Consider the following 26929-nt stretch of genomic DNA (forward strand, 5'->3'; position numbering starts at 1 on the left):
TCCCCCCATGCCACCCACCACCCCAGCCACCAGATGCAGACCCTCACAACTCCACCTCTTTACGACTCTGGCTCCAGGGCAGAGGAAAGTGTGAGAGGAAAAACAAAAGGTATTTCTTTGATCTAATCAAAGGGGCTGGTCCCGGGCACCTCAAAGGCCTGTCCGGTCACCACACACCCTTCATGCAAGGGCACTTCACCCTCACACCCCTCACTGACTCTTCACCTGATGCCAGGTACCTGGGGAACGGAGCAACCGGAACCTGAAAAGCTCCCTTGGACACATGCCCTCCTTCACAGCTTCATGGAAGCAACAAAAACAGAGACAGTATAAATAACTCAATTTACACCCTGTTTTCAGAGTTCTCTTTTGGCAGCAAAAACTGAAAGCAATTTGTCAGGAGTCTAAGAGCAACTTTTAACAAATTTACTTCCAACCTGGGGCTCAGGGAAGGGATTTGTTGCCCTGTCAGCCGGCCTGATCAACGCCTCTCCCCAGGGCTGAGGCCGCAGCCTGGCCCAGAACAGGCAGCTGTTAACTCAGCTGCCACAGTCGCCACCCCCAAGCCAGCAGCTGGCAGGAGACCCACGGAGGTCCACGCAAGTCCTCTCTAGGCTGTTCTGGTCATGGAGGTAAATAAGGAATGGGAAGCTTAGACCAAAACTGGGCAGCTCGCTAAATGAAGGACAACTGAGGGCCCACAGGTATCACGGGGGTGCTTCAGACATAAAAATGGCTTCAAAGTATTAGTATTTGTTGATCTAGTTTGTAAAAAGTCACTGCCTTTTTCAGGATAGAGAAGATGGGGCGCTCGGGTACCCCAGAAGAAGATTTCACACTTAGAGCCTCCAAAAGGAAGTTTTAGATCATCAAAAAATGCCCTTACCAGTATATCAAAGGATTTCAGGAAAAGAGCACTGAAATTATCTTAACACCTCAATCCCATTCTTCCTGATTATTCAAGGCACATCATCTGTAATACCTTACTCTTCAAAACACCACTAACGGAAGCCAAGAGGGGTTCCTCACTCCATAGAGGGGCCAGGTCTCCTAAACCTTGGATCTGAGTTCTTGCCTTTCAGGCGATCCATTAATCAGCCCCCTTCCTAGCTGGCACAACTACCAAGGGGTAAAATTCTAGGCGAGTACAGAGAAAGAACCCCACATTCTGAAACCCCTCTAAGGTGGAGTACCTAAGCCTACAAAGGTGAACATGTGGCAGGCTTGAAACAAATCTATCAATTATAAAAGAAGAAATAAAGCTTTGCTCTTGACATTTACTAATACATACAAAAGGGACATATCTTTCTCTTTTCATCTACCATCTAAACTCCAAGCCCACAGCCAATCTACCCCAACTCCATGGCCTTCAGGCCACTTGTGTCCTAAAGAGGAAAAGGTGCTGTCTAGGAGCAAATGCTTGGGCAGCACAAAGCTGAACGGAGAGCACCAGTTGTTTCCACAAAGCTTGGATCAACCCCACACAACTGTGCTGCCTGGAAGGGGGGTGGAAATGCTGCCATCTCCTGCCTGTCTCCTGCCTGCCCGGCTCAGGTCTCCATCCTCTGAGAGAAGGGCATTCACAGTGTCTCCATCTTTAGTGCTTCTCTGCATCCTTTTTAATTACTCTTTTCTGGTTCTGTCTCAATTTGCCTACCAGACAATCCATTCCTGGAGTGAGCCTCCAATCTCCCCCAGGAATATCTCGGCCTTTTTAAATGGAGACTCTACCATCAGAGAGGTATTTTCTTTCCATAATAGACTGTTTATCCTCTTCCGGTCATCTCTTCCCTTTTAAGGACTTAAAAAGCGCGCACGCACGCACGCGCGCGCGCGCGCACACACACACACACACACACACACACACACCACACATATACATACTACTTCCATGATGCCTTATGCCTTAAGCATCATTTGTTATTTATGTGCCAGACTAAAAGGAAAACAGTTTCTATTGAAAGTTACCGGTGAATGGGAAACAAAAAAAAAGCAGGCCTGTAAGGCAGCCAGTTAGCTCAGATGGTTAGAGCGCAGCACTCATAACACCAAGGTTGCCGGTTTGATCCCCACATGGGCCACTGAGATGCGCCCTCCACAACTAGATTGAAACAACTACTTGATTGGGGCTGATGGGTCCTGGAAAAACACAGTTTCCCAATAAAATTTAAAAAGGAAAAGAAAAAAAAAAACAGGCCTGTAAATAAATCACCCCCATCATATTATAACTATCTTTTAAGGAGCATTTCACTATATGACTAAGTCCTTCACATACACTGAATTTCAAAGATGTCACTGACTTTTAAATGTGCCATGATTTATGTTCCACTAAAAGGAATGAATGGTACCAGTTAAACTCAAAACAACCCTACATAATTCTGTCACAACCTGATTTCAAAGATGTGAAACTGTGAAGGGAAAAAATAAATAAATAAAGAGCACCTTATAGTAAATGAAATATAGTACTATCTCACGTAATTCTCACAAGATCTCTAATTGGGACTGTTATTATTATCCCCAGCTTACAAGAGAGGAAACTGAGGCTCAGAGAGGTAAAGTGAACTGCCTAAGGTCTCTGGGGAGCAAGCTGTGACGCCAGAACTCAGTTCCTAAACAGCTTTCTGAGTTTCCCTGTGGGGCAGGAGGGAGACCGCCAGGCCTCAGACAGACCATCAAAGGCAAGAAACGCTTGTTTGGCTGATTCCTAAAATCAGGGTCTTTCTGCAATTCCACCTTCACAGATCCTACTTCCAGAAACAACAACAAAAGGAAAACAGGTTTCCCTAGTTCCTTCCTCACAAAACTGGCTGGAAGTGAGGGGGAAACCTCTCAGCCAACTTGTTATATATATAAAGCACATTTAACGAGCCTTTCAAGCCCTGGGAGTGGGAGAAGGAAGGGTTCACTGGAAATCTGACACTTTGGCAGCCAAGTGAGAGGGACAAGGCCCTTAGCATCAGCGGGGGGGGGGGGGGGGGGGGGGGGGGGGGGATAAACACCATCCCAAGCCCCTTTGTCTGACAGAAGGAGATACTTCCTTGGGAGCCAGAGTCCGCGAGGATTTTTATGACAAAGCCCACCTAACAACAACCCTCCACCGGAGACCTGGCTGGGATCTTTGTACAACCCACCTAACCATAAACCCTCTGTCCTTTCCCAAACCTGCTGGGGTCCCTCTTCCCACAAATACCTGTGACCGCCATAAATGCCCTTCAACAGCCCCCGTTTACTGCCCAGCCTGCCTGCTGCTAAATGAGGGCATTTGTTTCAAATTTGCAAATACCGAAAGCAGTGGAAACCTAAGTCCACTCCTAAAATGAAATGTTCTGCATTCCTCCAGGCCTGAAGCACCGCGCTTCAAAAGCTGCAAGAGGCCCCAGCTGTTTACTCACTGGTGGGGCTATTGGGAGAGGTATTTCCCTACTCCCTGAGGAGGTTCCTTTGATCCGGCCGGGTGGGAAGGGGACAGAGAGAGAGGTGCCACCCAAGCCCAGACCAGGCTGGGCCCAGGCTTTCTTGCCCTCTCTCTGGGTCTCAGGCAGCAGTTTCAGGGGGCCTGGGAAAGTGAGTCTCATAGGGAGGCTCAAGTAGAGACTCGCCTAAAACTGCTGCCAGAGACAGCAAGCCAGCTCAGCAGGACCTCTCAGGCCATCTTCAAAAGGCCCTTGAAACAAAGGTAAAGAGACTTAAGCCCAGAAGCAGATTACAGCACCCCAGCCCCTTACACAGCTATAAAGGGACAAATACACACACACACACACACACACACACACACTGCAACAAGCAACTCAGGACACTTTATCAAGGCAGGGGGTGCGTGTTTACTAAATAAAAGCCTTTTAAGGAGTTTTCAGAAGGTGGGGCAGACAGAGATCCATCCTCCTGCAGGCCCCCAGGGGTGTTCCTGGACCCAGCATATCTCACTCCTGCCCAAGGAGACCCGGACCCCTGGGTCAGAGGAGCCCAGATCACAGACCACAAAGCTGCTAGCGAGTTGGGCACATTTTGAATTGGTCAGTTTAACAATTGGTGTAACCTGCTAAATTAACCAAACAGGTACAGTTAGAATGATTTGCTCTTTGTAGCTGGAGCCACAAGACCAACAGCATTTCTTTTTTTATTTTTTTCCCTAAAGCTGCAAGACAACTGTTTTCTTTGTGATTTGTTTTGTTTTTCAGATGGCTGAAAATGCACTTGGGATTGCAAATGCCATCTCAGCACATCACCTTTCTAAGGACCTGCTTGGCCTGAAGGACCCTTCTCTGTCTTCGCCCAGCCAGAAAACAGCTCAGCTTTGTGTTTTTTTAATAGATGAACTAAAACAGAATCAGAACACCAAAGTGTCACTTTGTGCCCTTCCATGACAGAACGTAAGTTCCCATGTTGGAATCTGAGAACTTCAGGGGCAGAAGAACGCATTCAGCAGGGTTGCCAAGATCGATCGACAACTCGGCCAAAGGAAGACAGAACTGGCACAAAAAAGCATACATCTCCCAGAAAGTGAAAGGTCATTGTGTAACCTCTTCGGAAACCTCTTGAGAATTAAAAAGACGTGGCCTCCAAAGTCAGAAATGGAAGGGAAACCTACATCCATAGTGCCCCTACGATGTGCCAGGGCTTGTACCGCCAATCACGGGCACATCTATCTATACAAAAGCAGTTAGAGACGGCAAACTATTAACCGCAGCAGGGATGACTATTACCACCTACGTAGTCTGCACCACAGCATCACCCAGTCTACAACTCCCAGCAGGCACACGGGTCTGGAATGTGGCAGCACACTGGCAAGCTGGGACCTGTAACTGCCCATGACCTTCTAGACGCACCATGCAGGAGAGTCTCAAGACTCAGGGGTTTGTGAGAAAAGCTCAGATCTTAGGATTTCGGGCACAGTGTCGTGGACTTCTAGATTACATGTAGTCTGACCATAACTCTAAAAAAACGTTAAGATGTATACAAACCTCAGGATCAGTCACTGAAAACCTTCATTTGTTTTGTAACAAAAAAACGGGGAGAAAAATTGGCAATCTTGAATGCTGTGGCCCTAAATATCTCTCCGCGTATTGGGTGTTGGAAAACTCATGACACATTTTTGCAACAAAAAAACAGAAAAAATACGTCATGACTTTTCCGACAACCCAATATAAGTTCTTGATTGATACACTCTTTATGTCGAAAGAACAATGGTTACTCCACCCTCGGACTCTAGCGGGACTGCTCCTAAACCCACCCAGAGAGTTATCTCATCTGCAAAATCCACTCCCCCGATGATTACCCCGTTCCAAGGCATGTGTGTGCAACATTTTATAGCTTCTAGTGATGACATACATACAAGGACATACGAGAGCACGGAATCAGCTCTATTACTTAACCAGCTCTGCAGTCCTGAGCAGATCATACTTTGTGCCTCAGTTTCTTTACCTGTCAAATGCCCCCACCTTCTTCCCCCTCCAAAAAAGAAAAAGAAAAAGAAATCCACCACCCTCAACTTGCCAACCCCTGAGCTTTGTTGATAGGATCAAATGTTAGTGTGAGTGAAAGCATTTTGTAAACTGCAAAGCTGGGTACAGTTGCCGGAATTACAGGGGGCTCTCCCAAAGCACACCCAATCCCCTCTTCCCAACTTCAAGCCTCCCTTCAGTTGTTCTCCCTTCTGTGCAATCAAAGAAAAGATGTTCCCCACCCAGACACTGGTCCCTCAAATACCTGAGGACTCACCAGATAAGTCTGCCTTCTCTTACTCTGATAAAAAAAACTCTCGTTTGGGTTTTTCTTTTTCTATTATAAAAACTCCCTCCCAAATCTCCCAAATTTACTCAAACCTTTCTGTTCCCCTTTGCACCCAGAGAATTATACCCTAATACCCAGGCATCAGTTGGTCAAATCTAAATGTATGTGCCCATGGACGAGAGATTCCCGAGTCAAATGCAGCCCTCAGATTAAAGTGCTCTCCTGAAAACCAAGGGCGAGGAGAGCCTGTAAGTGTGGCAGAAACACAGCTGGAGAGTGCAATACTGGGTCAGGTCAGCCTCAAAGGTCACCATGATAAAGGTCCTCCAAGGTCTTCTGTCCTCAAGTTGAGGCCCAAGGGGTAGGAAGGACTTGCCCAACGTCGCACAAGCAGTCTAGAGCCAATGTGGAAGCAGAGTCCATATCTCCAACTGCCATCCCAGCGTTCCGTCAGTGCCTCCTCAGGCTAAGAGGGATACACACCTCCAGGGTACCCAGAACAAGAGCCCATCGTGACCATGGACCCATCTTTACAACTGAAGTGACAGCACTTCTATTGCAGGACTTCCTCTAAATCTGGAATGCCCACACGCTTTACGTGTTGTGCCCAGGAGACAGGCAAGCCTGAAGCTCCTTAAGGACGTGTGAAGGAAACTACCCGTAGCCCCTAATCCCTGAAGACTCAGCTAGCCTTCCCTATCAATGATCACATAAGGTGGGAAAAGGCGCCAAGAATAGCCCGAAACCTCAGAGCCCAACACACTGAGGAGTGGGTGCAGCCCTGGGGCCCCAGACACCCCAGGCTTCTCCTATTGTAGGAGCAGCAGTGTTCCAACCCACCACCACAGGAGGCAGGAGAACAGCAGTGAAAAGGGTTTATCTGAAACACAGCATTAGAAGAGAAGTCCCCAAAATCATCTTAGCCCATCAACTGGAAACCAACAGCCACTAGTCTAGTTGCAAAGCCCTCATGCCCATGGGACAGCCAAGGATGACTGTACAGGCCGTGCACTGCTCGAGATGTCTGACCGATTGATTGAAATACTGACTGAGCCACACTAGCCAAAGCCCTGTGTCCTGGTGCAGGGCTGCATTCATGTGGAGGAAGGGTGCCTCATTCTATCAAAGGCACTGTATGAGCTAGCTAGCTGCTGGGACACCTCAGCAACCCCCAAAGCAGACAAGCCTTCTCCTCACTGCCCCCCACCGCCAGGAGCAGCAGCCCAAGAAGCAGACAAAAGAGAGCCAGTGTATGCTAGTGCCCACGCTGACCACCTAACCACCCATAGGGAGACCACACAGCACCTCAAGAACCTCCATGGTGCTGATAGAAGTTCCCACAAGTTACACAGAGTGACTGACTGGGGAAAGCCCCACCGCCATCCTGTGATGACAGAAGCCCCCCCCCCCGGGGGGGTAAGAGAAAAGTCTGCCTGGGCTGCAAGAAAGAAGCACAGTCTACTCCCTACTCCCTGGAAGACCGTCAGCCAGCCTGCCAGGGGAGATGGTGGCCCGGAGCCAGCACTGACCACCGTGGGGAGAAGCTGCTGCTGGAACCGGGGGAGGAAGAATTCCCAGCAGGAAATGCAAAGTGACTGTATCCACATATCTGAGCTGCTGTTAGAATACTGAGACCCATTTAGAAAATCTGTGCTTTAGCATGAGAAAACCACTTCTAAAGCTGCCAGTCAAAAGTGACTTTGTTGAGTCCTCCCAAACCATGCTAGAGACTGAGGACTGGACAGAGAGGCTGACACCTGAGAGGAAGACAAAAGGTCAGGACAGTCTGTGAGAAGAGATATCAGGGCTGGCCAGAGGGGCTGTTTCCTTTCCTGGTCAACCGTCTCCTCCACAGCTGGGAGTACTAGGTGGCAAGGCAGGGGTCAGCATCATTTGCTTTTAGGAAATGATGGAAACTGAGGCTTGGAAAGGTTCATGAAGCAGCTCGGGGTCACGTGGGTAGGCAGCAACTCAGCGAGGACTAGACAGAGGAAAGCAGGTGTCACAGGACCATAGATGTCGCCTCTCTTCCTTTATCATGCATTGATGTGTGTGAGTTTAGAAAAGGGCCACCCAAGTTTTCAGACTCCTGGTCCAATGCCCTTATGCAGCCTACATCTACTAGCAATGTCAACCCTCTCTCCTCCGTGAAGCCCTTCCACTTCCCAATTGCTCTTGCCTCGTGGATTTACTGTCCGACACATTCTGGCACGTTCTTCTATTCTATTTAACACTGTTCCAAATGATGCCTTTCATTATACTTCATCTGATTCACATCTCTGCATCTTGTCTTCTTCCTGCCTCCCCCCAACCCCAGACAGTGTCACCCGCAGGTGACACTCTAACACTTTGAACTGACTCCTTCCTGAGCCCCCCCATATTAACACCAACCTCTTTCTCATCACCCCACCTCCACTTTAGGCTGACAGTCAGTCTCCTCCGGGCTACCCAGTGGTTCTCAAACTTGAGAGTAGATAAGAATCTCCTGGGAAGCTCTTTTAAAATGCAGTTTCCTGTTGAGATTTGAACTATGTGGCTGGACCAGCTGTTCAAAAAATAACAATATAATCACAACAAATAAGAAAATAAAATACATTTTCTGGCTTCTCCTCTAATGATCCCGATGGGGAGGTCTGCAGTATGACCCAGGCAACTCAAATTTTACCCAGTACCTCCATTATTATACTCCCAGATGGTCTCTTGGACCACATTTTTGAGAAACACAAAAATGTACATCTTCCTGACACGTGACTCATAATCCCTACACCACGACTCAGGACCCAGTTTTCGGAAGTTACATATACCCCTAAACCAGGAAGTGCACATCCTGCTCATCATGATGGGTCTCAGCTTCTGGCAGGAACTTGGAGTCTGCAGGAAGGACCCCTGGTAGACTGTACCCCACTCGCCTGTGCATTCAATCAGTGTTCATGCTCACAGGGACGCAAGAGCTTGGCCACCCCAAACCAAGCAGCAAGAGAGGAAAGGCGCCTGTGTATGTCCGCCCTTCCAATGAAGTTTCCTCCCTGCCCCACTGCTGCTTCTGTAGCACGACTGGGAGGGAAACGGCCTAAATGCGGAGAAGAAAAGAGGATGGAAAAAGTGACATACTACAGAGGGCTTCCTCAAACCGCTGATTAGCTGTAGCAGATCCTGCGCCAGCTCCACCAAAACGCCAGGGGGCTCGGCAAGGCCGAATGTGCACTCAGCAGTGATCTCAGAGAACCCCAAAACGGGACTCTAACCCAGCCACTATGGGAGAACTTCCACACTGTGGAAAAAAAGGACCAGGTGGTGGGGGGCCAGAGCAGGAAGAGAGGAGAGAGGCAGGCTGGCAGCTGGAGGGCAAGGCTAGAGCTGGCGCCAGCAGCCATGGCTCCGAGCCTGCAACCCCACCATGTGGCTCTACCAGGGGTAGTGCCAGGGGCACAGCTGCAGAGACGCATGCCACTGAGGTTAGGGAAGAGCAGAGGAAGGCTGAGGGATGCAGGCCAAGGATACCCAACCCTGTTTAATGACCCTTTCTTCCATCAGGAAAACACCAAAGGCTGAATCCCTGGCCCCAAACTGCTCTTGGCTCAAAAATCAGTGTCTTAACCAGCCAACCTCCATCCCAGATGAATCTCACAGAAGCTGCAACGGCTTAAACACAAACTCACACAAACCCCTCATTCCAAACTATGAAATCCTCCAAAGACTTAACAACACCATGACAACTGTCGGAGCCCAGCAGAGACGTCACCTTCCTTTGGGAACCAAATGTATTCCTGAAAAGCCGTCCACCAACCAAATTTCTGCCTAACACATCCAATTTCTCCACTGGTTTTCATTATACAATGAGACCCATGCTCCTCTAGGAAAAGCTGAGTCTCTAAAAGAGGAACTGAACATCACACTTAATGTTGTAAATCTTCTAGAGCCACACAGTTAATGGACAAGATTCCTGACAAAATCGAATCCAAATTCAAGCCAAAGGGAGGCAATTTTTTTTTAAGTGCACACATCACACCAAACAGCGGTCACATGAACTAGAAATTATTTACGGTAAGTCTCCAAATACTGTGCAAGATCTACGGTCCCTGGACTTGTTCTGTTGCAATAGGAGTTTCTTTCTGTATAAGGAAAGAAGCCTAGAACAGGACTTCTCGAACTTTGGGGTGCAGTCAGCTGGGGAGCTTGTTAATATGCACATTGGGATTTTTGATTCGATGCCACTTGTCTTTGGACCTTCCTTAGTTTGAGTGGCAAAGTTGTAGATAATTGAGGCCCCTACCCAATTCATGGTTTCTGAGCGATGGCCTTTCCAGGCAGGGCAGCTTCATATGTAGAGGTGGAGGCCCACGTCCAGAACTCTTGGAAAAGGCCAGAAGCTCTGCCACATCAAAACTCAAAAACGCTCCACAAAGAACGGACAGCCCAGAAACAGGGAAGGAAGAGTTGGTCCCTCAATTGGGTGACAGTAAAGCAGGCACAAGGAGGAACAGGCAACCCCAACCCAGAGAATCTGGAGAGGGCACAAAAGACCCTTAATGCCTAGGAGGCAAAGGGGCTGTTTACCTTTGCCCTCTACCCAAAAGGTTCATTCACCTTTTAATAAACCTAGATAAGGACCCATTATAAATAAGATACTGGCCTTAATTCTATCTACAGGCAGAGCCCTTCTGTAAGTTAAGACCCAATCAGGCAAAAATATGGAAGGTGTCCTAAGAGTCCAGAAGTTTTACAGGCGTCTAACTTTCTGGCACGACAGATAGGACAGCTTTGAGGGAGAAGAGGAGGTGGGGCTGGGCAAAAGAGAGATGGGGAGGCAGTACCTACAGGGGTACTGGCCAGAGAGGAAACAAAGGCCTGAGAAACCACATATGTCTTAGGGGATGGGAAAGAAACTAGTTGGGCTGGAACGGAGGGTTCCAATAGGTGGAAAATGTTTCTTGTTGGGGATGACTGGAAAGCTAGAAAGGTATGTTGGAAGCACACCACAGGAGAGGAAAGGATAAGAAAGGGGCCCTTCATTGCATGTTAATCCTCAGCACAACTCCAGGAAGTAAGTTCCTTTACAGAGGAGGCCAACTGTGAGGTCAAGAAATTTGCCCAAGGCCGCACAGGGCCTGTCAAAGGGTTGGAGTTGCTGTTTTGCCAAACACTTCATCTCCACCACTCAACCGTGCTCTGAACTGCCAGGAGTTTGACTAGATCCTTTGGCGAGCGATGTGCAGAGATTACCCCTGCCCTCCCACTGTACTTCCCAACATCTGAGAAAGCCCATCACTGATAAAAGCCAACAACTCCTAGGCCTGAATTACAGGCTGCAGAGCCTCAAGGAATCTGCAGAACAGCCTCTCTCAGGACGTGACAACTTTATTTCCCCAAACAAACAAGAGTCTGGAAGAAAGAACCCAGAGAGAGGTATGAGAACAGGGATGGGGAGTGACCACAGCTGACCATTCAAACGGTTAGGGCTCAGAATCCCAGGTTTCACCCTCTCCTCCACCATCATATTTATCACAACAGGGATCTCAAAGTTTGGAAAGTTGCTCAGCCATTTACAGTATAATTACCCAAACTTCAAAATGGTCTAATCCACAAACCTAGCTAACCAGCCTAAGGTCTCTTCCTCCAGGCTTATTAACAGCAGGGTCTCACTACAACTCCAGTTAATTACACAAACAATGAGATGGAAAAATCCACTGAATCTATTTTAAAATCGTTGCCCCCTGAAGTCATGCCGGCTGGGGGTGGGTTGAGTCCCCAGATTTCACTAGAAGACAGCAGGCGCCTCAAACTCGGCTGAAATTGTTCAAGCACATGAACAGGTTCCACACCAAAGCACATTTGGTGGGACTGATTTAAGGCTCTCATTAAAATGTTCCTTTGTTGAGCCCAAGACACTTCCCCACCCTCAGAGGAGATTCCAGACCTCCAGTCCCAAGCCCTCTGGCTTGCACTAACTCCCCCCCACCCCCACCCAGGAGCCTCCTCCTCAGCTAAATCGCCAGATTAACATCAATTAACATCAGAGTCATCTTCTCATGGAAGGAATTTAGCATTTGTTGAACAAGAGCTCCGTCTCCACCAGAATTTCCCCTTGCCTCCAGAGCTCGAAACATCAGCAGTGAATGCAGCCAGAGTGGGCGACCCGAACACCAAAACCCAAACAGCCGGCAGACCTAGGAAGCCTGTGAACTCAGGCTGCTCGCCCATATGGCTGGGCCCCAATCCTGGCTGTGCAAAAAAACTTCCATTACTTCCTCTGGGAGCAGATGTGGGTTCTGCCATGAGCAATAACCACCACACACATCACAAGGAACACAGGGCAGCTCCAGAAACACCTCCTACAAATCCCTGGGGCCTGTTCTTACCTCGGAGTCCTGGGTTACAGTTACCTCTCCTTTTACAACTAGGGGTGGGGGAGAGGTTGATTCCATCAGCACCAAAACCCCTCAACAGCTGGCAGGCCAGGGAGATGTCAGACAAGGCACCCCCATCCTCCCCATGGCTACTCTTTTAAGGAGGAAAGTGATAAACTAGGACCAATGTCCCCTAGGCAGGGTTCCCCCAGAGAGGGCTACTGCCATAATCATCATCAAAGATTTTTGCGGGGTTTTGGTTTTTGGGGTTTTTTTTTTTTGGGGGGGGGGGGTGAGGGTTATATTTCCAGGCCATGTCGTGAGGTTAGCTTGGTTCTTTCCTTTAAAGCACTTCACACCTCAGTGGTGACTCTCAGGTGTGACCAAGTCAGGAAATAAAGGCGGCAAGGGGTGGGGGTCCTATCTATCCTGGAGGTTCAGGCCACACCCTCATCAAAACGCTAAGGCCCTCCAAGAAAAGGCAGAATGAACTGCCCGTAAAAAGTAAGGTTTTCTTTCCTCAGTGAGGAGGCACAGGATGGAAATCCAGGAAGGAGCAGAATAAGCCCAGTCCACACCTTTGCAGGCCAGCCATGCCCGATTTTGGCAGCGGCCTTCACACATTAGTCACCGCCGACAGCCTGGGATTCCGTTCCCCAGATTCGACCCTAGCAGAGAGTGGGCTCGGGCCCAGGAGCTAGAGAAGATGGGGCGGCCCCTAATTCTTCCCTTCTTCCGCCCTCACCAGCAGGGCCATCAGGGGTCCCAGCCTGGCCCAGGAACTTGGAAGAGGGAAGCCGGGAGCGTCCGGCCGGCGTAGGTAACAAAGCTCCGCGCACCGAGTGCCTCAGGTCGGTCCAGCATCCGGCCCCAGGTCGGCCTCCCTCACCTGGGATGAGCCCGCGGGGGGGGACTCGGTCTCCCCCACCGCCGGCCACCTCACTGCACCCCCCATAAGTGGGGGTGGGGGTTAGTCCTTTCTCTCCTGGAAAGCAACTCCCCACCAGGGCCCGGGCGCCGGCAATTCCCGGCAGCTCCCGAGCAAAACTCTCTGCTCAGGCTGGGAAAACTCTGTAGAGGCTGGAAACGCGTCCTCGAGGGTGTGGGTGGGAGAGGGGCCCCGACCGAGTCCGCGAGGGCTTCGCCACCTCCCAGCCGCCGGGACCGCGCACCCCCAGCCCACCTCGCCACTACTCCAGGGTGTCTTCCCCTCTCAGCCTCCCGAGCCCACCTCCCCGGTGTCCCCTTGTGCCCGCGAGGCTCCCGCGCTCCCGAGCCCCGCTCCCCCAGGTCCCCCAGCTCCGCGGGACTCACCGCCCAGCAGCGGCAGCAGCAGGACGCCGAGCAGAGGCAGCCGGCGGGGGCTGTTCGGGGGTCGCCGCACAGCTCCCATCACTGCTGGCTCGGGGAAGGGAGCCGGCGGGCGCACGGCGGGCGCGCAGATTGCGCTCCGCGGCGGGCCCCAAGAGGCCGAGCGCACCGGAGCGCGGGCGCCGCCGCAAGCAGCTGCAGCCGGAGCCTGAGGCGTCCCTAGCCGGAGCCGCGCGCACCCGGTACCTCCGAGTCCTTGCGCGCCGCCGCCGCCGCCGCCGCCAAGCCCCGCCCCACGACGCCCCCTCCCCGCCGGCCGCTGCGCGGAGCCCCGCCCCCGCGACGCCCCCTCCCCGCCGTGGCGGGGAGGAGCTCACAGTTGGGGGAGGGGTCTGAAGATGGATCCTGGACAGAGGGAGGCTCCGGGGAGTGTGGGGGACCTGAGCAAGGTAGTGTAGGTAGGTTGTGCCTACCGCCTAACCTGCAGGGACCCAGGGGAACCAAAGTGACTCTTGTGATTCCGTGGCCCCTGGGGAGGATGGTCAGTTCTGGGCCTTCCTGGGGCTTCTGACCAACAATTCCCCCAAATTCTCCAGGTGGGAGGGGAAAAGGTGGACTCTGGCTCAGTTCTCAGCAACCTGAAATCCTGAGGGAGGCCTAGAACAGAAGGGTGTCCTTGGTGTCCCCCAAGCAAGGTGACCTGGAAATACCGTGGACCCCCAGGACAGATGTAGCCTGGAGAAGTGAGGGACCAGTGCATGGCTGGGGTCTGGTTTGGCTTTGGACCAATCTGAACCCAAAGGTAGAAACAGACTGGGCTCCGAACGCCCGGCTGAAGGCTGTTAAACTGACAAATTCATCCCAAGTCCATCTCCAGGCAGTCTGGGCTGTGTCAGGGCATGGCCAAGTCTCCAGCTGTGGGGAGGCCCAGCACAGCCCTTGTTCCAGGCACCCCCACCCCCAGCGCCACCACCCCCACATTCTTTCTTTGTTGTGAAAGCAGCAAGGGGTGTAGGAGGCGGGTCAGGAGGAGTCAAGCTTTAGAAGATGGGCCCCAGCTGCTGCTCAGGCCTCCAGGATATGCTGAGAGGGGATGGATAGTGAGTGCCTCGTCCCCCTCTGGCTCCGGAGGGCCCCCCAGGGCTGCTCATACCTCCCTTCCCCCAAGCAGCTGGGAGGAGGAGGGGCAGCCACAGAGGGCCTCACAGGCTGGGCGCAGTGGCGCCAGGACTCCAGGGTCCTGCCACATGGCCACCACATGGCCCTGACAACCCAGTCCACAGCACCTTCTCCTTGGGTTGTGGGCCTCCTCCCCCATCCCCCAGATGCCTTCCTGCAGGCCCCGTTGGAGAGGATACAAACATGGGAAGGAAGAGAGGAGCGATCCAAGAGTCAACACGCCTCCTGTTGCCCCATCCATCACTGCCCCTCACCCTTCTGTGAAGGGCCCCAACACAACCCCTGCTTCCTACCCTCTTCAATCAGGACTCAAGTGGCAGAATGGTTACCTGATTCTTTTATTTAAGAAAGTGAAATATGTGGACCTGAAGTGAGGCAGCAGAGGGAACAAGAGAGGCTAGGGCAAGGCAGCTTATTTGGCCAGCCCCAAACCCTCTGACAGAAAAGCCAGTAGCAGGCTGCATCTCTGAGGTGCATGCCTGCTCCCTACCCACCTTGGGGGCCTCAGAACTACTACTCTAGAGGACCACAGGGTGGGGAGAAGCTGTCCTGAGGCCTTCTGGAGGAGGAATTCCTGAGGAGGGAGCTGAGACCCTAAGGGCAGCAGCAATCTTCTGGTTAACTGCTCCCCCTTCACTGTCCCGCCTTGGGGCTGGAAGAGCCAGGAGCAATAGGGAATGCTGTGAGGACTGTGGGGGGACCCAGCACACTTGGGGGGCCGTTTGAATGTCAGCTGCTTGAAGAGAGGTCCATAGTACTGGCACTGAGGCCCCGGGAGACCTGAAACAGACAACATATGCCATCAGCCTCCCAAAGACTGTCCCCTGGAGTCTATCCATCTCATGGTTGCAATCTATCTCTGGACGTAGGATGGAGTCTGTAGCCTCAACCCCAAGCGCTGGGGCTTTGTTTAGACTTTGCTAGGATTTTCCAGAAGCCCACAGTCTGGTGGAGAAAATACCTGGAAGAGCCACATGAATATTGGCATATACTTTGAATGTGTTGATACAAGTGGTCATTTCCCATTAAAATATCATCACTGTTTTCTCAAATAGAGATGATGGAATACTTTTTTCTTTTTCCCTTCTCCTTTGCTACTGAGTCCCCAAGGTGGGGTGTATGGTAGCTGCAGGAGGAAAAGCAATTAGAATACCCAAATCTTTCTTGAATTATTCCTAATTCCAAAGTACCAGTTTAGAGAACATCAATTCCTGTCCCCTTCCTGATTAATTTATTTGCTACTATCTCTAGCCTGAAACTGTCCCTTCACAGTCACCACCCCCAACAAGCTGTCTGCCTGATTCCATCTGCCAGCTCTAATTCCCTAGTTAGAGTCTTCATCCCAGGCAGTGACTGCCCTCTTCCCCAACTCCAGCTGGGCTTGCTCCATGGCTGTCCTTTCTCACCCACCACTATGCTCATGAGCACTGCTCTCACCTGGAGGGGTGCTGCATTGGGTTGGTTCAGATAGTTTAAGGAGGCTGCCCGCTTCATGTTGCTGCTACAATGGAAAAGAGAGAATTGAGGCTCCTTCTCTTCCCTTGAGTGGCCCTAAAGTCGTGGGCCTGCCGTGCAAAATCAAATTACTGCCTCCTCACCATCCGACTCTGTCCCCCAACACACACAGACACACAGACACATACACACACACACACATTCTTATTTTCATTGGTTAATAGCATCTTCTCAGGCATCTTTCCCCCCAACGGGGGCATGCACTTTTCCCGAACTCTCTCCATGACCATCCCATTGACCTCCTCCATGATTTTCTCTCCAAGACACTTCTCCTCCAGAGTTGAGGAGCCAAGGGGAGTTGGAGGCCAGGGCTTACTCGCCCGCTTTGCCACATCTCAGTCTCACTGTGTACCTGGAGGACCGAGGCTCGGTTCCCTGGAGCTTTCTCACCAGGAGTTCACTGCTTCTACGAAGCACATCCCGGATCTTCCCCAGAGAGCTACTCCTCTGCAGGGCCCCACTGCCATCCTGGTGGAGAGGGATGGGGAACAGGCTAAGGGGATCCCATGCAGACTGGCTTCTGAGTCGATTCCTGACGTTTATTCTGCACACACACACCCTCCCCCAAAAGCCCAGTGACTAAAGACAAGAGTCCTGTTGCCGGCTGGCTCACAGAGATACCCCTGAGAGTGATGGGCTAACTGAATTGGCGTGAGGACAGCATGTTCTCATATCCTACAAGGACAGGCTCCAAGCCTCTCACTGCCACCTGCAGGAGGGAGCAGGGGAGATCAAGGGGCAATAATCAGACTCACCCCTGACCACTCCACTGCCACAGAGGCCTCTTCACCTCCTTCAAATTTCACGCTGCTCCCAGGACCTTCCTGGGAGGTCCTTCCACTGTCACCCTCCCCAAGCAGCTCGGCCACCTTGGTCTGGCTGATAGGGTTAGTGCCCTGGAAAGAAAGGGAAGAGGCTGGGACATCCCACTCCTCGACTCCTCAGGATGGGGCTTTCAAGCTTTCTTTCACCATCAGCCACAGGAAGGCATTTTTCTCTGTGATGTACCAATATACACATACTGGAACGATACTCACCTTTTCTATTTGCAATGCATTCCTACATATAGATCACATATATTTTTAACCATGTCCCACACTAAATTGATTTCACAACCTGCTTAATGAGCTACAACCCACAATCTGAGAAACTCTCACATAGGGCTCCCCTCAACCTCAACCCCCTCACCCACACCACCCTCAGTAGATTCTTCAAATTGTGAAAGGGCAGGGCTTCCCTCTTAATAGTCCCATTTAGTGAACCTTGAACTTGGAGTCCTGACCACAAATAGCAGGTGGGGCTAAGAACACACAACAACCACAACCACAAGAGTGTCTCACCTTCCTCTCCAGGTCTTCCTCCTTAGCCCCTCCTCCTTCGGGGGGAGACTCACAAGAAGCCTCAGTGGTCCCCTGTTCCCAGGGCCCTACCTTCCAGACCCACTTCCCTTCCTGGTCTCTGACCTGTTTCCGGGAACGCAGGGCACATTCCTCCAGGGTCTCAGCTGCCTCCAGCTTTCCCTGGCGCCTGTACAGAGCTCCTAAGTTCCTCAGAGTAGTGTTCACTGTGGGGCTGAGGGGAGTGAGAACAGAGAAGGAAGTGAGGATGGCTTCAGAAAAGAAACAGAAGAGAGACGGAGCAGAGCTAAGGCTGAGGGAAGGTCAAAGGAATGAAGGGAAAAGGATCAGGAGGCCAGGATCAGGGCGTGGATGGGGGCATCAGGGGCCAAGCCAGCTTCTCGCTGGCAGCTCACCTGCTCACTTTGCAGGCCTTGTACCAGCCTCCATACTCAGCGTAGGGTGTGCCACCCTCTCGTTGCTGGCTCTGCAGAAGGACAGAGGGGGAGGGGACGCCAAAGATGAGAGTACAGAGATGCTGGGGCACAAGGTGACACTGGGCTAGGGTACAGGCTGGGCTAGGGAAGTCACCGTGCATCTGGGGCTGGTGCTTGGGTGGGAATTGAGGAGCTGGGCTAGTGCAAGGAGTACAACAAAGGCCCTGAGAGGCTTAGGCTCCCCAGGCTGCACCCCCCACTCACTTTGCTCATTTCCTCCCGCTCTTCTGCATGCATCCAGATAGGCTTGTGGTCATCTGGGGGTGATACATGGGATGGAGTGGCAAGGTTAGAGAACTCAGCTGGACAATATGGGGGGAGCCGGGACCCAGAGGCCCACAGGGCTTGACTAAAGGGATCTGGCTCCCCCAGGAAACCACTGTAGCCTAGCCCCCCACCTTTAGTCTGTATTTCTTTTCCTCCCTGCAGCTCCCTCTCCAGGCCCTCACCGCTTACCATCCACGGACCCAAACTCTTGCACGTGGGCACGAGTCAAGATCTCTTTGTAGAGCGTCTCAGCCTCAGCATACTTGCTCTGTTTCAGGTAACAGGAAGCCTGGGGAGAAGGAAGGCAAAAACACAGGAGCACAGGAGCAAGGCATGGAGACAAGGTCTCGGCCAGGCTCAGGGGTTTCCGCTTCTTGGTCTCTTCATGACTTTCCCCAGAGATCTTCCTCATACCCCCTTTTCTAGCTGCAGGGTCAAGAGGGTTCTCACTCCACTCTCAAGAGGCTATGGAATTTCTGCCTTCCCACTGAAGTGAAGCAAATCCCTCAGCCCCAAAGGTAGCCCCAGAGACGGGCACAGAGGCATTGGGGTTCATGTACCCGACCATGATGCTTTCTCTTCCCCTCCTTCCACCGACTTTGCTTTGCCCCTTCTTCCCTTACCAGGTTGTTCTTGGTCCGGGCTACGTTAGGGTTGTCCGGCCCCAGCTGTCCCTCATAGATGGCCAAGGCCCGCCGGTAATAGCGTTCCACGGCCTCATATTTGCCCTGATTTTGGCACAACAGGGCCAGGTTGTTCAGCTGCTTTGCCACATCTGGGTGATCAGTGCCCAGGACCTAAAGGGGAGCAGAGGAGGGATAGGTGGCTGTAAGTATGTGTGTATGTGTGTGCACACAGCTGTGTGTGCACCCATGCACGCGCACCTATGCACATACGCCTGCAGGGAGCAGAGGAAAGGGAAGGACGGAAGAGGGAACCAGGCAGAGAGGAGGGGATGAGAAACAAAGAAGTGAGGGAAAAGCATAAGCCAGGAGAGAGATGGTGGAGGAGGGGTCACAGGAGCAGGGAAGAAGGGGAAGCAGGCCTCGGTACCTTTTCTCGGATCTCCAGTGCCCGCTGGCACAGTGGCTCCGCCTCCTTGTATTTGCCCCTTTTGCCATAGAGCACAGCCAGATTGTTCAGCGTGGCAGCCACCTAGGAAGACAGGCCCGTCCCCTCTGATGCTGGTGCTTTCAAACACCTTGAGACTTGGAGGTGCTCCCCCGCGCTGCACAACCCCAAGAGAAATGGCCTCTGCCACCCTAGCCAGAGGCAGGCAAGGGGAAACTAACTGCGGAACTGGGTGGCTCTGAGGTTCTCCACGGGGGCGGTATCGCCCTCTAGGGGCATTTTAAAACATTTTTTGGTTACCATGAAAACTGGGGGCACTGTTACCTTTGGGGAGGCAAAGATGCTACAGATGTTCTGCCTGGGGGGGACAGCTCTGGCAAGTTTTGAATGTCCTGCCAGACATTCAAACACTGAATGTCAGCTTTGATACTTGGTAGGATATTAAGACAGGAGTTATGTTTCCTTGAGATACATCATCCCTGCCTATCACATGTCATAACATAGGGAATTATTTTCACACAGTTAGCTCATTTTCAAAAATACCTTATTTCTCATTTTCTCTACTTTGACAGTCTGTCGTTTGTCTTGGCGTGCTATCCTTACTTATTTCTCTTTTTCTTATCATATACAAATAAATTTGGTCTCTCATTACCGATTCTAACACTGGATTTTAATTTTGTATTCTGCTCTGTCATTTTTTTTTAGTATTTCTGGCTTACTGGTCTTACTTGTTCTAAATCTAAAGTTATTCATTATATGTCAGACTACTATATCATGTCTGCTAGCATAGTTGCACTCAATACTACAACTGTTATTATATTGTATTTTTATGGTATTTTAATGTATTATATATATTATTTTACTATAAGTTACTTTCCTTGTTTCTCTTTTATATTAATAGGGTATCTTTCAGCTTTTTGGAAATTATATGTATAGGTAGGTTAGATTATCTATGAATTAAGTTTCAGAGAAATGTTCATTATAAGGAGTCATTGGGTCTCAGAGTGGAGAACCACTGGGCTCAGCGGACAGTGCCTGGAGGAAGGAGTCCGCGTGCCTCCTGCCTGAGCATCCCCAGTGACTAGGCGGAGGGCAGCGGGTAGATGAGCTGAGAGAGGCCAAAGAGCATGGGGCAAGCGGGGCAAGGAATACTGACAGCAGGGTGGTCCCGGCCCAGGGTGCTCTCCCGGATGCTGAGGGCATCATTCAGCAGGTGGGCAGCTTCCTTATACTTATTCTGGTCCCTGGAAGAGGATAAAAGTGACAAGGGTTTACCCTGAAGTCTACCCCCAAGCCATGTCCTTCCCTCCTTTCCTTTGGGATGACTGAGATACATTTAGGGGACCCCGGTGAGGAGACAGGAAGCCTGGTGTGAGCAGTGAGCGGGATTCACGAACACAGCCATACTGGATGCAGAACAATGCCATGCCCAGAGGAGGCCACACGTTATTGGACGCAAGAGACAGAAAGAGAGAGAAAGAGACCCTCCCCAGGAAAAAGACTGGGAAAGCCTGAGAAGTGAGTCTGTTCTGAGGTCAAGGGCTCAGGTATGGAAAGAACGAGAGTTCTGGTACCAGAGAAAGCCCCCTAGTGGCATACACCTGGGAGGCCCAGCTGGGAGAAGAGGTACCTGGTGGAGAGGAGGAATGGGAGCCAAAGGCGGGTCAAGGTGGAAATCCGGAGACAGGTATGTGGCAAAAAGGAGGGCAGTACTCACCTATACACCAAAGCAAGGATGTTGAGCATGGTGGCGACATCAGGGTGGCCGCGGCCAGATGTGCGCTCCAGGTCCTCCAGTGCCTGCTTGCAGAGTGGCACAGCCACCTCATAGCGACCCTGGGCTGCATACTGGATCACCAAGTTGTGCAGTGTCCGTAACCTCGCTGGGATCTCATATCCGCTGTGCTGGGCGCCCTGGCCACGTGATACTAAACCATCCCAGACAATTAAGACTTCCTCAGAGTACTTCTCCTCTCTCCTTTGCTGCCTGCCCTCCACACCCCTGCTCCATGCCTGCACCTGCCCCCCCACCCCCCACCAATCTCTCTCTCTGGAGACCTGCCTCAATTGCTGTTCCTTTGCCCACTCGCTTGCACCTGTACCCAGCACAATCCCATCTGTTTGTGCAGCAATGTATTCACTCTACATTTACTCAATGAACATGGGCCAGGGGCTGTGCCAGGGATACAAAGATAAGAAAGACCTGGTTCTTTCCCTCAGGGAGCTCATGCTCTGCCACTCCAGAGTCATTCTCCCACTCAACTGTGAACTCTTTACTCGCAAGACCCATGTCGTTCTCATCTCGGTACTGCTAGTGCCTGGCACAGTACCTGGCATGCATTAAGTGTTTAATAAATGTTGATGAAGGTATTGTTCAGGATAGGAAACAAATGGAAAGAGTCCAGTAACCATTAATAAAGCCCTGGTTAAATAAATGGTTACATCCACACAATGTAATATCATTCAGATGTTAAAAAAAGAAGAAGAAACTCTTTATGAATTGATAAGGAAAGGTCTCCAAAATAAATTTTAAATCAAAATCAAAAAGAAAAAAAATATGTTGAGGACTAAGGGGGAGGCTGAGGAAATCAAAGTACTAGTCTAACCTCTGCCCCATCTCCAGAGGAAGTGGAGAACCTATTTCTGGGTGGTGAGCGTCGTGTGTGTGTGTGTGTGTGTGTGTGTGTGTGTGTGTGTGAGTGTGAGTGTGTTCGGGGCGGGGGGGGGCCCACAGCTGGGACCAGACTCCTGCTACCCCTCTTCTGCATTATTTTTTTTTTAGCTGAGCCATCCTGCCACCTGTTGGCAGCTTGGAGGCTGCTCAGGTCGGGCGGGGAATCGAACCGCTGTTGCTCAGAGCTCACACTCTTGAGCGAGCTCTTAACCAACTGAGCCACTCGGCCAGCCCTCCTGCTGCCCCTCTTCACTGTCCAACTCCAGAGATAGACTCACAGCCATTGCTGGCGTCTTCTTCCTCCTCGTTGGGGAAGAGATCATCCAGGGAATCCTTGGTGGCATCGCCCTCCTTCTCCTCCTAGAAAGAAGCAGCAGGACATCTGGGCCAAGATATCCCCAGTAACCACTTCAGGGCCCCTCTAAACCATAAAATCCTTGACAGGTGGGGCCCAGGAGAAGACCCTTGTTTACAGGCCTGCCCCCAGTATCTGTCTCACCAAGCTCAGGCCTCTCCTGTTTGTAAATCTCATGACTTTCCCTTCCATTGAGTTTCCTTCCTAAGCACCTTCATTCTCCAGCCTCCACCTCTCTCCCCCTCAACTCGTATAATTATAACCCTGCATGTTTATGCTGATTATATGTCTGTCCTGTCTCTCCTGAGGGCAGGGAGCGTGTCTGATCTTACTGACACGTACCCAAGTGTCTATCTCAGCCTTGTGCCCATCACCTGCCACTGCTCACGCTGGACTTAGTGTCTGGCCCTCACTGTCTAACCTACTTCCACATTGGGCAAATTTGCTGTGCCCACCAGGCGTTGCAGCTCTGTACAAACACCTCCAATCCTCCTGCCCAGCTTTGCCAATGTGTTGCATGCACATCATCCCACTTTCTCAGGGATAGACCAGCTTCCCAGCCCTGGAGCTTTACCTATGCTGTCCCCCACCCACCCANACCCACCCTAACTCCTCTCTCGTCTAGAAAGCTGACCCTCTTCCTCATCATCCATCAAAATCCATCCCAACTCCTAATCCATTCAAATAAAAAAAAAATCCAACCTAAATCTTACCCATACTTATACCCCACCTCTTCTGTGAATCTTTCAGAACATTCCAGCCCCCAGGAACATAGCTCCTTGGAATTCTTCCCCCAGTGACTGAACCCCTCACTCAACACTGAGCACCTGCTGCTTTGTATTGTCAGGTATGTATTCTCATGGGTACGCCTTGTCCCTGCAGCTGCAGTATAAGGTAAAAAAGCAGGCACTCTCTTTTTTTTTCTTCACATGTGCCCTACACACATCTTCCTGAACTACTTAAAGCACAGAGATATGGACATGCCTGTTGAGTGAGGGTTAAATTTCACACATCTTGAGAGCCAATTTTAGGAGGGTCTTGCTCAACTGGTATGCTTTCCCTAACTGCAGCACATAGGATTCTGGATTAGAATTGGTTGGTGCTTCTCTGTCTCCCCTTCAACAAACCTATAATTGTGAGAACAGGAACTCTGTCTGCCTTTTTCACTGTTGCGTCCCCAGCGGAGTACACAATGCCTGGCATATGGAATAGTCATTTCATTAAATGTTGATTGAACAAGTGAATATTGTTTTCCCCTTGCTTTCATCTGGAGTTGGGGTCAGGACCTGAATTCTGCCAGGTGGGGGCAGGCTGGGCAGCACTACTGGCCCCTGCGGATGATGGAGCAATTGTCCCATGTTTGTGGTGACTCCCAGCTGTCCACCCCCCCAGCCAGCCTCGCCTGTGCATGCTTACCGCGGTGTGCCCATCCTCATCGTACTGCCGCAGCTGCCCCAGGAACTCCAGGTGCTTCTTTTCCTCCTCCAGCTGTGCCACAGCCTGCTCGCTGAGCTGTAGCCGCTGCTGGGTACCTGCAAGCTCATCCCGGAGCCACTGGTTCTCCTGGCACAGCCGCCGGACCTGAGCCCGCAGCTTCTGTTTCTCCGACTCCACTGTGCTCAGGTGGCTGGCCAGAGCCAGCATCACCTAGATGCACCAGACATCCTCTGAGCACCAGACTCTGGCTGGGAGTGTTCAGGGAAAGGCAGGAGGGGAGCCTACTGGGAGACGCAAGACTAGCGGGAGCCAGGAAATGGGGCTGAGGAGCAATGGCTCTACCTTCAAAAGACACCCTGAATCCTACGTCTCACCAGCTCCATAGTCGCCATTCTGGGCCAAGCCACCATCAGTTCCTACTTAGATTACCACAACAGCTTCCTCACTGGCCTCCCTCTTTCTGCCCTTGTTCCCTTAGAGTCTCTTCTCAACCCAGCAGCCAGACGACCCTTTTAAAATGTTGTTAGACCACATCACTCCTCACCTCAAAACATTCCAACAGCGTCCATATCACTCAAAGTAAAAGCAAAGTCCGCACGATCTGTCCCCCTCTTCCCCAATCCCATTAGCTCTTGAACTTCATTCTCTATTTTGCTTCCCCTCATTCACTCTACTGCAGCCACACTGGCCCTTCACTGAACTCATTGGGAAGGCTCCAGCTCAGGACCTCTGCACTTGCTGTCCACTCTGGTTAGGGTGCTCTTCCCCCATTTATTGTACGACTCATTCTCATATCTTCAAACCTTTGCTCAAATGTTGCCACTTCAGTGAAGCCTTTTTTGACCACCCTATCTAAAATCATTTCCTCTCTCCATACTCCCTAATCCCCTTCCCTGCTTTATTTTGATCCTTAGCAATTATCACTCTGAAATATTGAATCATTTGCTTTTCTGACTGTGTGTTGTCTGCCTCCCCCAGCTAGAACATAAGCTTCAAGATGGCAAGGATTTTTTACTGTTGTGTTCAGTGATGTATCTCTAGTGCCTGGAAGAGTAGTGCCTGGCACATAGTAGGGGCTTAATATATATTTACTGAACGCATAAAGGAATGTAAGCATCTAGGACAAGGAGATCCCAAGTAACCCCAAACCTCCAATCAAACAACTGCTCGTCTATGGGCACCACCTCTTCCCTCTCACCTGGGCCTCACTCAGCCCCAGCTCAATGTTTTCCATGGAACGGCGCAGCTGCCGGGCTTTCTCATGCACCAGCCCTTCTTCATGGCCTCCCTGCTGCAGACACTCAATGGTATGGGACAGGCTTTGCAGCACAGCTTGGTGTTCAATGTGTAGGGCCTCCAGCCCTTGGCTCACCAGCCGAGTGCTCCCCAGGATCTCTTCCTGGCTGAGTCGGTGCCCTGCAGGTTCATCCCGCTGCCCCAACACCAGGCCCGACATCCTGGCCCGGGGGACCTTGCCGGGGCTAGGGAGAAACAATAGAGCTCAGGTCGGGGTAAAAATAAGAAAGACAGGCTAGAAGGTGGTGGGGATCCGAGTGAAGGGACAAGAGAGAGTAGGGGTGACCCTGTGTTTTAATTGGAGAGACGGAGTAGTAACCAGTGAGGGGGGAGCCTACAACACTAAATACAAGCTAAGGTTGTGGGAAAGAGAGAGGGACAGGAATTACCTTGAATGAAAGATAGAAGGAACAAAAGTCCTGAGAACTAAAGGGATTTAGAACTTAGGAACAGAACAGAAAAGTTGGAAGAGAACTTGGATTCGAAAAGGAATCAGGAGATGAGAGATAGCACGACAGGGAACACCGAGGGTGTTTGGGGAGAGCTGCAAAGGGAACCAGGTTAAAGCAGACAGATGTGCAGACAACAGTGCAGAGGTTTCAAAAAAAAGGGAAGGAATGAGTTCCAAAGTTAAATTACAGAACATAAAGGAGAGAAGAAAACAGGAGTCTTCATGGCAGGACACAGATGAGAAGGCTCCAAAAGGCTCAAGGTCTTCGGGCTGCGTCACCCACAGAGCTAAGCTCAGCATCTCCAAACCTGGGCAGCCCTACCTCCTTCCGCACTAGACTTCAGCCCAAATTTCCCATCCTCCCGGCCTCACGCTGTCGTCCTACTTCCTCAAAAGGGCCTCGTTTCTCATCTTTGAAGTCCTTACCTGTTTACAGAGCAGAGCCCTTGGCTGTGGCACTCAGGCCAGAGCCCGGAAGAAGCTGTTCAGTAGCCAGGGACTCAGAAGGAGCTGCCCTGCTCAAAGTCCAGAAGTTCTGCATTCCCACCCCTTCTCTCACCACTTCACAGCCACCCAGTAGACCTGGCACAGAGCCTCATTCAGGACAAACACCCTACCTCACCCTGCCTGCAGTTCTTCAAAGACGACCAACGTCCCTCCTTCCCCAAGCCAACCTCTCACCCAGGCCTGAGGAGCTATTTTCTCCCGAGGGAGTGAGACTTGATCTGAGACCTGCGGCAAGGGGCGTGTCTGGTTAAGGGTGAGGAGGAAGACCAGGTCACTCCAGGCTCAGTCACTTCCGTGGCTTTGTCTCAGTTACGTTCACCCACTAACAGGCTCAGAGAGTCACCTTAGGGTGCCTCCCAGACGCCTGATGATGCAGGGAAGAATGGCAGGTCTGCTGAGACGCTGCAGGGTCACAGGGAAAAGCGGCGCTGGGAGTTGGTCTCCCGGGCCTTGGAATGCGGGTGAGGAGTGTCCCAGGCTGTCGACCTGCCCTTGGGCCCAGGGAGGGGATAGCCTGAGATGGGCGGGGGCGACGGGGAAAAGTGCAGGTGGACGACCGAGGTCCGCGTCGCAGGCGAGGACCCAGCGAGCCGACGATCCCAAGGTGCATGAGTCAGTTGGCAGCGCAGGGGGCGGGGCAGGCCGGCTGTCTGTCTGTCTGGACACCGAGGGGCGGGAAGAATCGCGGGGGGGCGGAGTTTTTTAGTCTGGAGTTGTGTGAGGTCGATCGGAGGGGGTTTGTTCATCTGTCCGAGATTGCGGGAATAAAAGGTAGCGGGACCTCAACCCTCAGCCCCAGAGGTACTCTCAAAGACTCACCCGCAGTCTGTCGGTCTGGCTGCCGCCCTGCCGGTACTGCCCCTTTAAATCCATCATGGCTGCCGCTCGAGGCAATTGTTTTGACGGCTCCGAGAGGCGGGGCCCGTTCCCCAGTCACGCGACCTAAGAGCCGCCC

The 26929-nt window shown here is 51.6% G+C and overlaps 2 protein-coding genes across 6 annotated transcripts in view; both read right to left on the bottom strand.

Annotated features, from left to right (window-relative positions):
• PTK7 (protein tyrosine kinase 7 (inactive)) overlaps positions 1-13649 on the bottom strand; it is a 64488-nt gene extending 50839 nt beyond the window's left edge. The window contains exon 1 of the mRNA XM_019642701.1: positions 13392-13649. Coding sequence (XP_019498246.1) covers positions 13392-13470 — 79 coding nt within the window. The 5' untranslated portion in view covers positions 13471-13649. The remainder of the gene's footprint in view (positions 1-13391) is intronic.
• A 1232-nt stretch (positions 13650-14881) lies between these two features.
• Positions 14882-26888, bottom strand: KLC4 (kinesin light chain 4). 5 transcript variants are annotated; one of them, XM_019642703.1, is made up of 16 exons: positions 26794-26888; positions 24919-25201; positions 23700-23930; positions 22207-22288; positions 20972-21182; positions 20411-20498; positions 19237-19338; positions 18807-18980; positions 18373-18472; positions 18121-18173; positions 17836-17906; positions 17546-17654; positions 16838-16978; positions 16435-16550; positions 16005-16068; positions 14882-15347 (listed from the first exon to the last, which is right to left on the bottom strand). In XM_019642703.1, exons 2-16 carry the CDS (start codon positions 25174-25176, stop codon positions 15297-15299), a joined length of 1851 nt encoding a protein of 616 aa, XP_019498248.1. In that variant the 5' UTR covers positions 25177-25201; positions 26794-26888; the 3' UTR covers positions 14882-15296. The 5 variants fall into 5 exon arrangements, with proteins under 5 accessions (XP_019498248.1, XP_019498252.1, XP_019498251.1 ...); XM_019642707.1 differs by lacking the exon at positions 26794-26888 and adding an exon at positions 26200-26311; XM_019642706.1 differs by lacking the exon at positions 26794-26888 and adding an exon at positions 26149-26311.
• Between the last annotated feature and the right edge of the window lie 41 nt (positions 26889-26929).

The sequence above is a fragment of the Hipposideros armiger genome, unplaced genomic scaffold, assembly GCF_001890085.2.
Source record: "Hipposideros armiger isolate ML-2016 unplaced genomic scaffold, ASM189008v1 scaffold_72, whole genome shotgun sequence".
NCBI lineage: Eukaryota > Metazoa > Chordata > Mammalia > Chiroptera > Hipposideridae > Hipposideros > Hipposideros armiger.